This window comes from Urocitellus parryii, chromosome 8, assembly GCF_045843805.1.
Source record: "Urocitellus parryii isolate mUroPar1 chromosome 8, mUroPar1.hap1, whole genome shotgun sequence".
Lineage (NCBI taxonomy): Eukaryota > Metazoa > Chordata > Mammalia > Rodentia > Sciuridae > Urocitellus > Urocitellus parryii.
The window spans coordinates 33,676,150-33,689,472 of NC_135538.1; the positions used below are offsets into that span (position 1 = coordinate 33,676,150).

Genomic DNA, 13,323 nt, shown 5'->3' on the forward strand with positions numbered 1-13,323 from the left:
TGTTATAAGCTTTGCCTTGTTACTATTTTCAAACTGTGCACCTAGTTAATGTGGATAAACACTGCATTTTAAAAAGCACACATTAATGGAAAATGTCTCACCAATAGTCATAGCTCTCATCCCAGTTGTCAAAATGTACCAGGAAACGATTGTCCACCATATCTGTTACCGTAGCAACACAGATGAACGCAGGATTCTTTTTGTCTACAGCCTCAAGCTTCATTCCAACTCGAAAGCCTGATGGGATCACTGTCTATGGAAACATGCAGATTTAATTATAGACAAGCACACACTTAACAACAGCCAAGACCTGCACACTCTGCACCCCTGCTCAAAGGCCCAGCATCTATCTCTATATTCACATAATTTTAAAATCATGTGCTGGTTTCACAGCAGGATCATTCCCCTCCCCCACAAAAAGACAATTAAAAAACACCCTCTATGGTTACACCCAATTAACTTTCTGAGCCTCAAAACTACAACATCCACAGCCTAGCAGAATAATTAATTTTAACATGTGTTTTGGTACCTTAGTTAGAAGACCACGCTAGGCAAGCAAGTTTTATTCATCATATAGTTCCCATTTTGGCTTTCTTTTCCTTGATTACAGACTTAACAACAAAAGTTATTTCACACAAAATATGCACTTACTTAATCAAGTTAAAAATGTGCATGAGTCAGTACAAATTCACTCCCACTCTCCCAAAAGAGTACTCTACAGAAAGTAGGTCATCTTCATATATGAAAGGCTGCAGATTATTGCAACTTTTATTTAATGCTACAACAGCAGCAGATGAAATGACTGTTAATGTAAAGACAGTCATTCAAAATAGCTGGTAATTTAAGGACATCTATAGATTGTCAGTCATCTTGGACTTGAAATTCAATAGGAGTTAGTGCTTGAGGGACAGTAATATGAAAACATCTCTTATAATCTTTGATGAGAAAAATATCCTAATCTCAGAATAGGGTACTCAGCTGTCAATTATGTCAATTGCAAGGGTTTTTGTTGTTGTTGTTGTTTTGGATTTTTTTTTTTTTAGCCTCCTAAAAAACCCTTTCTATTCAGATTGAAGTATACAGGTATTATTCTAACTAAGCAAAATAAATATTATTTCTCATCTTACTATAATTATACAGGGATTGTTATAAAAATATAGATAGTTACATATCTGAAAAATGTTAGAGAAAATTCTATACGAATTAAAGGAGCAAGTACAGATAGTACACAGAAATTTTTAATACCCATTTTAGTCCTGCAATTATTTATCAGTGTTATGAACTTATATTTGACTATTCTGAGGTAGAGAATCTAGAAATAGAAAAATCAGTTGCCTCTTGGATATCAAACTCACAACCTGAGATTAAGTTGTATGCTAGCAATGCACAGAATGTAATAGGACAGGTCAGCACAGTTAATCAAATCCCTGCCTGAAATCATCAGAGAACCAGACAGGGATTAGGAACTCGGAGCAGAGATAGCAGGCTGCCGAGTTTCCACCCAACTGACCTTCCTCCCAGGGGTAAGTCTTAACCGAAAACCTACTGACAAGGCAGTGTTTACATTTCAGCAATTAAGCTATCTTCTCAATTAGAATGTTATAAAATAATAACCTAGCCCATTATCTCTATTAGATCTCTAAACACACACTCACATTCCCACACATTCACTCTCTCATATATCTTAATTTCTCTAATTCAACCTGGCTTTTATTCAATTTAATCAGAGAATATTTCATCCATTAGCCTGATGCCTTCAAACCAACTGGTTAATGTCATTTCCCAAATGGAGGGTTTTTCCCAGCTCCCAATGTTTATTCCCATTTGGAGTGAACTCTGTTCATGAAAAATGACTGCCACTCTCCACACTGCAACTCACTGTTACCGAGCAGGTGCATATGGGAAGGAGGGGAAGCTGGGCTACAGGGTGCACAGCTTCTGCTCTGCCAGAGAGTCCAGTGTTCCCTGGCCCTAGCAGGTAGAAAAGGGCAGTAAATCCCTTAAATTCTGGGGCTAGGATCAAGAAGTTCATTTGTCTGCAGAAATAGGTCATGTATGTTGTAAAGATGATATTTTGATTTGCCTTCTGCACTTTCTGATTAGAGAAGAACTGGGAAAGAAAAGAGCCTCTCAAGATTCCAGGCTTCTCAAAGATGCAGAAAAGAAACGGAATGAGAAATGGGAATATAGGTCAAGATGTAGTAAAAATGCACATATCCTGCCTTGCTTCTGTTACATTTAAATAAAGCTGTAAACCACAGTGAAGTACTTCATAGACTCCAGTGACCTGCTGCGTGCAAACCCAAACAGGGCTATTCACCATGTGAATCCCGTCTGAACACCACTTCTAATTAAATGATGGCAACAATAAAGTAATCCACTTTGTATGCATCTTTAAAATATTACACCTGGATTTGAACTATGTTGCCTACTATCACTCAATAATAAGACAACCTTAATATGGCTATGACATAATATTTATTCATGAAGATTTTAAGTTAAATTTAAAGTTTAGTAATGATAAGAGAACTCTATTTACCAAGGCAATAAAATTTATGATAGCTCCTTGTTATCACTTGTAATTTATCTTATAAGACTCTCAAAAATCACTTCCTTTGAAAGAAAAAGTATTCTGGATGTACTTACTATATTCTGATTTTCAAATAATGACTTAGGAGCAGCTTGGGCTTTACATGTCTTAAGATAGGTCTGCCAATTAAATTCTTCCTCTTTGTATCCTACAGTAAAAGCACATATGAACAGATTAGTAAAATATCAAAACATTTTGCACTTAACTTTTCCAGTCCGACTTTTATCTGTAACTTCAACATGCCAAATTCAAGCATTTGCACAATTTTTTTCCAATAAATAAAATTTAATTCATAATTTATAACTGCATTTTGAGACATGAGCTGTGTTTACCTTCAATAAGTTTTGATAATCTTTTTCAATTCTAAATGAATAGAGGTGGCTACAAAGACAATGCGTAAGGAAGCAAATACATTTTACACCTATGTGCACTTTTTTTTTCTTGATCATCAGGCTGTTTCCATCAGAATTCAGTTAGAATCCTCAGCAGTACAGACTTGAGAGGTGGAATGGACTTTATTTTTTTCCTCACCTAGTCTATTTTGGGGGAATATTATAGGGACAAGTGGGAAGTTGAAGAAATATTAATAAAGCAGGTAGGATCTTTTTAGCTTATCACCATAAAAATGACAATTCAAGGCTTCTGAAGTAAGGATATTAGCAAATCACCAAAGAAAAACAGTCCTTGCCTTAATTTTCATAATTTTATTAAAGTTAACATTGCCTCAGAAGAGGAGATTGAGCATTTTACTTATCTGATAACATCTAAACAAATGGGTTCTTACTGATTTTAAAATATGAAACAAAAAGTGATAATACCTTTTGGAGGATGAAGTTTATGGCCAGTTTTCTCACACCACCCAACTGGATGAATATCCAGAGCATCTGCATTTACCCAGAAGTCATAACAATCAGAATATCCATCAAAGTGAAGCTTTATTCGGTATCCACAAACCTGAAACAGGAACTCAGGTTGAGTAATTAAAGGAAAAAAGTACACATACAAAAACTAATTAACAAGGACATCAAGGTACGAAATAGCCTACGTTCATCAAGCCACCTTCATTAACAGCAACAAAAACAACTATACAAATTACAAAATCTAAAGGCAATATTGCAAAGAGCTGATGTTCTGGCCACATTTCTAGTACCATTAGAAGCACAGGGATATGGGGTGAAGAATAATTTTCCACAAATACAAAATATCTTCTCTCCATTCCCTGAACTGTACCAGCACAAATCACCATGGTGAGCTGGCAAGGCTGAAGCCAGACCAGCAAACTGGACCCAGCTCAAGCAGGACCCAAGGTAGAGGCTCCTACTCTGCATATTACAGGGCAAGGACAGAGGAGACACAGAGAGAAGTCACTTGCATCCTCTCTACCAGCACCTGGGCTAAAAGAAAGAAAAGCTGCTTCCAGTTCATACTTAGGCTAGACAGGTTCCATGCAATGCTAGTAAGAACTCACAATGTAACCCTCACTGTACATCTGCCTACACGGCCACAATGAAGGATATTCTGGATTTATGTGACCTGTCTTGGGTAATAGTCTATCCTGGGCTCCTATAAGATTCAGCCCCTCAATGTTCTTTTCACAAGCACCAGGAGATGAGTTCCAAGTGGAACTCCCAAACACGCCAGACCTCTAACTACTCCAGGAGCACATATGTGTCCTGCAGAAATCCATCCAACAAGCCTGAGACCAGAGTACACAGTCAGAGCAATTAATTCCAAAAGAATGAGGCAGTTGTACAGTTATTGTCATGGAAAGATCTCTAAGACACACTGTTAAGCTTTAATTGGCAAACAAATTATATAGGATGAGTCTGTTTTTGATAAAATTATACTTGTGGGAATCTGTGTGTGTACTTAAGTATCTTTGGCTGTGTGTATATACATACATATATATGTACAAAGTACACATTTATTTTTTAAAATACTTTTCATTGCAGGTGGACACAATACCCTTATTTTATTTATTTATTTTTATGTGGTGCTGAGTATCAAACCCAGTGCCTCACATGTGTTAGGCAGACGCTCTGCCACTGAGCCACAACTCCAGCCCTAAAATATGCATTTATACATACGCATTTATGTATACACTTACAAATATAAGTTTACTATGTAAATTCATACTAAAAAAAAAAATACTTGATGAAAATTTGCCAAAACATTAACAATAACAATGATTTCTTCTGGAAGTGCAGTGAGAAGAAAGAGGCAAAACAAATGATGCCCCTTTTTTTAATTTTATACATTAGTATTTTTTCAATTAGAATGTATTGATACATAAGATTTACAACTAATCTGACTTCCCTTGGAGACTACAGAGTCTCTGCATTGAGAAGAGATTGGCAACTCTGGGAAACACACTCTCTCAGAAAGGGCGGGGCTGTTCCCACCTGTACATCCACCCGTGCCAAGAGGGAGTTCATGGGCTGCTTCTCTACCCTGCCTTGCACGCAGCATTCTGTGGTCCATGGGAAGGAGCTAAGCCCCTTAGTCACCTACAGCCTCTTGTGCCCTTGTAGTAGCACGGCTCTGAGCTTCTACCCCTTGACTCGCCCCCTTCACTTCTCTCCATGGTCTGTCAATACACCTCTTGGTCTCTGGAATGCTATGCTTTGGGAACAATCTCAGATATCCTCAGCCTCCCTGCCCAGAGATTCACCCAGTCATTCCTCTAATGCTTTTCCTCAAGGCTGCTCATTTCTTCCAACTCTCCAGCACAGACTCATGAGTACTTGGCCATCCACAGGGAAACTCACCCAGGACCCTGGTTTCCTTGTGCCTTTCATTTCCTCTCCATTTGGGAGACTCACTCCTGTGATCTGATCTGCCTGCCATGAGGAACTGCTCTGCCTCTCAACACCTATACCAAAAAGTCCAACCCTGGGAAGACACCTTCTGTTCTTCCAGTTTGCTCACCCAGCTACTCTCAATACACTTCTGCTTCTATTTCAGCAAACAAGAACCTCACGTTGATCCTTCTAGTTTCTTCCTAGCAGCCCCTCACCAAGTCTTGCTTCCTTAGCAATCACTTAAAATATTTTCTCACCCATTTTTCTAAACTCTGGTCCTGATATCATTCCTGAAACTTCATCTGGCTAAACTTCAATATCCTAAGGGTGTACGTACTCCCTAGCTATACCCACTATACCCAGTCTAGTGATTAGTGCTGGGAAAGAAAAAATGACATACGGTTGTTTTTCATTATTCATGCATTCCAAATTTGAGAATACACCTGCTTGCTAAAACCAATTTCTAACCCACAAAATAATACACCAAGTGTTTGTGAACATGTGCATATACTGTGGCAAAAAAAAAAAAAAAAAAATGTGAGTCACCCAAGGCTGACAAGGCGGTATTATCTTCTTACTTTGGTCTATACTGTAAATGAGTCTCCTTTGATGTGTCTTCTTAGTAATACAATGTGTTAGCTTCTTGCAACTGTGATCTTACAAGAATAACTTAAAGGAGGGAAAGTTTATTTCAGACTCATGATTTCAGAGGTTCAGTCCACGGTTGGCCAACTCACTGGTCTGGGCCTGAGGAGAGGCAGAAGGGCGTGGTGGAGGAAAGCTGCTCAGCTCATGGCAGTCAGAAAGCAAAGAGAAAGCAAGAAGCCAGGAACAAAATATAATCCCCAAGAGTACACCCCCCAGCCCCTACTTCCTCCAGCCATGCCCCACCAGCCTTGGGTCACCACCTAGTTCACTTCATCTCTGAACATTCCTGCATTGGGGAACCATGCTTTCAAAACATGAGCTTTTCAATGAACATTTCTAGATCCAAACCATAACACATGGTTGTCACATTTTTGTTGATGTCTGCTCTTTAAACCCAATGAGGTTGGTGAGATAGTTCAATGAAAGAATAGTTCACTTAGCCAGCACAAGGCCCTAAAGTTCCACCCCAGTACTAGAAAGAAACAAAAGGGGGGGGGGCTCTGAATGCCAGAATGCTGTGATGTGCCTTACAGAGAAAATACATGGGTTATATAAGCTTCATGTAGACCTGAGTTGTAGTGTTGCTGGCTACGGGCTCACTATTAATGAAACAAAAATATAAGCTAAATAAGGAGTCTTTAAACAGAAACTCATGTAAATCAGGTTATCTATTGATCAGTTTATAAAAATACTGTGACCAGAGCCATGAAGGAACCTAACACTGTATGTCCTCTGGAAGCAACAGTTCCCTGTGCACTAATTTGTGAAACAAAACCATTTCAAATAGTGATAATAAACTCCTGAGAACCACCCATGACCGAGTGCTGGGATGGCCCTGCTACATAGGAACACTCCCAGCAGCTCTGTCTACTCCCTCTCCCATGCTGCATGACAGCCTTCAAATCCTCTCCTACAGCTGCCCATCCCACTCTTTCCACTCCTCACTCCCAGGCCATGATTCACCTTCTGTGTCAAAGATGCCCCTCAAGTGTCTTCCTCCAAATGTACGACTTGCCTGTGCTCAGGAATAGCAAGCTGTTCCCCCTTCTTCTGTTCAAATGCAGGAAGAAACTCCTCCTCAGGGCTGAGACCTGTACTCCCCAGTGAATCTGCATCCCATCTGCTCCCATCCCCTGTGTCAGCTGCTCTCTCAGAACCTCCAGGACCAGACTCACTAGTGGATTTCTCAAAATTCAAACTATTTATGGTTTCTTTCCATTACAAAAGGAAAAAGAAAAGAGGAAGAAAGAAGGGGAAAAGGAATATGGAAGGAAGGAGGGAAAGTTTTAAAAATCAAGAAGAGACTTGTCTTTTAGTCTTAAACAAATTTTCATACATCCTTTGTGAGAATGTAACAACTGATATACTTATGAATCACCAAGTAGCAACACACATCAAAAATGTAAATATCCAAGCCTGATGTGGTGGCATTTGCCTGCAATCCCAGCAACTGAAGGCTTAGTGGGGAGGATCTCAAGCTCAGAGCCAGTCTGAGAGACTTAGTGAAACCTATCTTAAAACAAAAAATAGGGCTGGGGATATAGCTTAGTTGGTACAGGCTTGCCTTGCATGCACAAGGCCCTGGGTTCAATCCCCAGCACCACAATAATAATAATAATGGCTAAGGATGTAGCTGCAGTGGTAGAGCTAGTGCCCCTGGGTTCCATCCTTAGTATAGTGGGATGTGTCACACACACAACACACACACACAAAAAAAAAAAAAAAAAAAGAAAGAAAGAAAGAAATTAATTTAAATGTCCATAAAATGTCCAGAACTTCTCACCTGGCAATTCTAGGAATGGATCTGACAGATGTACTTACATAAGCAAAAACATATCAGATATAAAAGATATTTATCCAAGTACTTTTTGTTAATTATAACAAAGAAAACCACACAGTTGTTATCAATTTGAGAGTAATTAAGTGAATTAAAGCAATTCCATGAAATGGAATAATACCCATGGCCAAAAGTACATACATATATTATATATGAAATATATAATACATATGAAGTACATACATATGTATATAATATATGTGTCACAAAGAAAAAATATGCATAGAAAACATCTAGAAGGACACAGTAAACTTCTCAGGTCATGCTCTCTGGGCTACAAAAGAGGAAAAGGGGATGGGATAGAGAACTAGTGCTTTCACACTAGTTGATATTTTCCCAGTGAGCAAACAAAACTTCTATAATAAAAAAAAAAGTCTGGAGCTGGGCATGGTGACACACACCTGTAGTTCCAGAGACTCAGGAGGCTGAGACAGGAGGATCTCAAGTTGCAACCCAGCCTCAGCAACTTAGCAAGGCCCTGAGCAACTTAGGGAGACCCTGTCTCAAAATAAAAAATAAAAGGGCCTGGGGATGTGGTTCAGTGGCTAAGTACCCCTCGGTTCAATCCCTAGTACCAAAAACACACACAAAAAAAATCTAGACAAGGTAAAATACATCTCCGTCAAAAACCAAGAGCTGGAAGACACGCACACAGCTAAACTTCTCAAAGACAATCTATGCTTAATCCAATTCTGCTCTACTTAAATTCAAATTCAATTCTGCTCTACTTAAATGGGCTGGCTCAGGACACAGTGACCTCATCCTTCTGGAGAACAAGCACAGCATCTGACACTATTCTCCCCTTCCTTTCTGTGGCAGACCCTGCTCCTGGCACCCTTCTCTGTCTCTAGCTGCTCCTCAGAATCCTCCAGCTCATCTTCTTCTGCCTGATCCTTCTTCTTCCAGGGCAGCGCTCACACCTGGCCCTCAACCACTCCAGGGTTCTCATCCTCTTCAAAGGACACTGTCCATAAAGAAGCTCTCCCCTTCCAACTCAGGGGTTCTAACAAAGACTCCAGAGTCCAAAAAAGAGAAAACACACAATCTGAATCACACCGTCCCAGGATTCTCATGCTGTATATAGAATCTGCAGAATACAGTATTTTCCTTTCACTATATATGTGAACGACAGAGGAATGGCCTCCATCTCAAAAGCTTGTTTCCAATCTAAATTAAGAGATGGAAGGAAGCTGGATCACTACCTGGCATGTGCTGCAGGTTAGAGTAACTGTCGTTATCACTCACTATAATTGCCATCATCCAACTGTCATATACGATGTGCTCTGCAAGAGCCAAGCTCCTTACAAATTCACCAAGTCACTGAAAGAATATTATGATAACTAAACCTAGTAGCCAAGATCATCTTATTCTTTGGGGAAGGTTTTTAAAAGATGCATAACCTTGGATCACAGGAAGGAGCAAGGAGGCAAATAAAGAAGGAAAAAAAGAAATAAAAAAGAAATGTTCCCAATAATACTCTGGACTTATAGTACATATGGAGAAAGAGATATTTGACGTAGCCACTTTTTCAAAAATTTTTCAGAGACACCCCAAAACACACACACAAAATATAAATATCTGTTGGTCTGCTCCTTATGTTAAGGGATGTAGCATGGAAACATTTATGGAGTCAGAACTAAGGCGAAATCCTGGTTCCACCACGATGAGGCTCTGTGGCCTTGTACATATCACCTTCACATCTCTGAACCTTAGCTCCCTCATCTATACAACAAGGATTAAAAAAAAAAAACACAATTGGCACAGGTCAGAATTCTCAAGAAGGTCGGGGAGATAATGTACACACGACACTGAGCGACCTGCCTGGCATGAAGTGAGCACTCAGCCCAAGGCACAGTTTTCCTCATAACACCCAGGATCACCATTTGATTTTAAAAATAAGAAAGAGGCAAAGCTTACCTCAGCCACAGTCAGGACGCAGTACACGGACTGATGCTCAGGGTCCACACCTTCCAACTTCATGCCAACTTTGAATCCATTTTTGTTATATGGGAAGGACTGGTACTGAGAAGCAATATGACAGCAGCTTTAGTATCACCTCAAAGGCCCAGTTATAAATGTGAATAATTATCATTCCTAAAGATCTTTAGCCAGAAAAATAAGGGAAAAAAAATCAAAAAAGCAACTAAATATAAATTATAACAAAATATCCAGAATAATTCAATGCAGAATGGACAAAGATTAAGGCAAGTCATAGAAAAGAAAGTTAAGGTTTACAGCCTTTGTCTTCCACACATCTGAAAAGATACTCAACCTCACCTATCAGTTGCACAAATTAAAATTAAACAAGGATGTCTTTCGTATGAAAAGACAAGGAAAGAAAGGTCCACAAGCAATGCAGGTCAACTCAACTTTAGAAGAGGTAATAGCTGCAACAGATGGAATATCAGATAAAGAGTTCAGGATATATATGCTTCAGATGATCTGGAGTCTCAAGGAAGACATGAGACAGCAAAATCAGACAATGAAAGATCACATTGACAAACAAATCCAGGAAGTAAAAGATCAATTTCACAGGGAGATAGAGGTAATAAAAAACAAACAAATTGAAATTCTAGAAATGCAGGAAACAATAAACCAACTTAAAAACTCAATTGAGAATACTACCAGCAGAGTAGATCACTTAGAAGAGAGAACATCAGACAATGAAGACAAAGTATTTCAACTGGAAAAGAACATAGACAGCTCAGCAAGTCTGCTAAGAAACCATGAGCAGAACATCCAAGAATTATGGGACAATATCAAAAGACCAAATTTAAGAGTCATTGGGATACAGGAAGGCACAGAGCTCCATTCCAAAGGAATAAACAGCCTATTCAGTGAAATAATACGAGAAAACTTCCCAGAATTGAAGATTGAGACAGAATCCCAAATCCTAGAAGCCTACAGGACGCCGAATGTGCAAAATCATAAGAGATCCACACCTAGACACATTATAATGAAGATGTCCAACATACAGAATAAGGAGAGAATTTTAAAAGCTGCAAGAGAAAGAAAGCAGATTACATTTAGGGGTAAACCAATCAGGATAACAGCTGATCTCTCAACACAGACTCTGAAAGCTAGAAGATCCTGGAATAACATATTTCAAACACTGAAAGACAATGGGCTCCAACCAAGAATCGTGTATCCGGCGAAATTAAGCTTCAGGTTAGAAGATGAAATTAAAACCTTCCACAATAAACAAAAGTTAAAAGAATTCGCAGCTAGAAAACCATCTCTTCAAAAAATCCTTGGCAAAACATTACAGGAAGAGGAAATGGAAAACAACATTGAAAACCAACAATGGGAGGTAGGACAGTAAAGGGGGGAAAGTAGTCAAAGAGGATAACAAATCAGGTTTAGTAACATCAATAAACAAATATGGATAGAAGAACAAACCATATCTCAATAATAACCCTAAATGTTAATGGCTTAAACTCACCAATTAAGAGACATAGGCTAGTAGAATGGATCAAAAAACAAGACCCAACAATATGCTGTCTACAGGAGACGCATTTGATAGGAAAAGATATACATAGACTGAAGGTGAAAGGTTGGGAAAAATCATATCACTCATATGGACCGCGGAAACAAGCAGGAGTGTCCATACTCATATCTAATAAAATAGATTTCAAGCCAAAGCTAATCAAAAGGGATATAGAAGGACACTTCATACTGCTCAAGGGAACCATACACCAACAAGACATAACAATCATAAATATATATGCCCCAAATAATGGTGCAGCTGTATTCATCAAGCAAACTCTTCTCAAGTTCAAGAGTCTAATAGACCAACATACAATAATCATGGGAGACCTCAACACACCTCTCTCACCACTGGACAGATCTTCCAAACAAAAGTTAAATAAGGAAACTATAGAACTCAATAACACAATTAACAACCTAGACTTAATTGACATATTCAGACTATACCACCCAACATCAAGTAGCTACACTTTTTTCTCAGCAGCACATGGAACCTTCTCAAAAATAGACCATATACTATGTCACAGGGCAACTCTTAGACAATACAAAGGGGTAGAGATAATACCATGCATCTTATCTGATCATAATGGAATGAAACTGAAAATCAATGATAAAAGAAGAAAGGAAAAAGCAAGCATCACCTGGAGAATGAACAATAGGTTGCTGAGTGATCAATGGGTTTTAGAAGACATCAAGGAGGAAATTAAAAAATTCCTAGAGTTAAATGAAAACACAGACACAACATATCGGAATCTATGGGACACATTGAAAGCAGTTCTAAGAGGAAAATTCATTGCTTGGAGTTCATTCCTCAAAAAAAGAAAAAACCAACAAATAAATGATCTCATACTTCATCTCAAAATCCTAGAAAAAGAAGAGCAAAACAACAGCAAAAGAAGTAGAAGGCAAGAAATAATTAAAATCAGAGCTGAAATTAATGAAATTGAAACAAAAGAAACAATTGAAAAAATTGACAAAACTAAAAGCTGGTTCTTTGAAAAAATAAATAAAATTGACAGACCCTTAGCCATGCTAACGAAGAGAAGAAGAGAGAGAACCCAAATTACTAGCATACGGGATGAAAAAGACAATATCACAACAGACACTTCAGAAATACAGAAGATAATCAGAAATTACTTTGAATCCTTATACTCCAATAAAATAGAAGATAGTGAAGGCATAGATAAATTCCTTGAGTCCTATGATCTGCCCAGATTGAGCCAGGAGGATATAGACAACCTAAACAGACCAATAACAATAGAGGAAATAGAAGAAACCATCAAAAGACTACCAACTAAGAAAAGCCCAGGACCGGATGGGTATACAGCAGAGTTTTACAAAACCTTTAAAGAGGAACTAACACCAATACTTTTCAAGCTATTTCAGGAAATAGAAAAAGAGGGAGAACTTCCAAATTCATTCTACGAGGCCAACATCACCCTGATTCCGAAACCAGACAAAGACACATCAAAGAAGGAAAACTACAGACCAATATCTCTAATGAACCTTGACGCAAAAATCCTCAATAAAATTCTGGCGAATCGGATTCAAATACATATCAAAAAAATTATACATCATGATCAAGTAGGATTCATCCCTGGGATGCAAGGCTGGTTTAATATACGGAAATCAATAAATGTTATTCACCACATCAATAGACTTAAAAATAAGAACCATATGATCATCTCAATAGATGCAGAAAAAGCATTTGACAAAGTACAGCATCCCTTTATGTTCAAAACGCTAGAAAAATTAGGGATAACAGGATCATACCTCAACATTGTAAAAGCAATATATGATAAGCCACAGGCCAGCATCATTCTGAATGGAGAAAAATTGAAGGCATTCCCTCTAAGATCTGGTACAAGACAGGGATGCCCTCTCTCACCACTTCTGTTCAACATAGTCCTCGAAACACTGGCCAGAGCAATTAGACAGTCAAAAGAAATTAAAGGCATAAA

General features: G+C 38.5%; 1 protein-coding gene across 1 annotated transcript in view; it reads right to left on the reverse strand.

The window, feature by feature from the left end:
- L3mbtl3 (L3MBTL histone methyl-lysine binding protein 3) overlaps window positions 1-13,323 on the reverse strand; it is a 114,154-nt gene that overhangs the window by 61,267 nt on the left and 39,564 nt on the right. The window contains exons 10-13 of the mRNA XM_026380900.2: window positions 9,794-9,898; window positions 3,409-3,544; window positions 2,647-2,738; window positions 102-253 (exon numbers count right to left, since the gene is read on the reverse strand). Coding sequence (XP_026236685.1) covers window positions 102-253; window positions 2,647-2,738; window positions 3,409-3,544; window positions 9,794-9,898 — 485 coding nt within the window. The remainder of the gene's footprint in view (window positions 1-101; window positions 254-2,646; window positions 2,739-3,408; window positions 3,545-9,793; window positions 9,899-13,323) is intronic.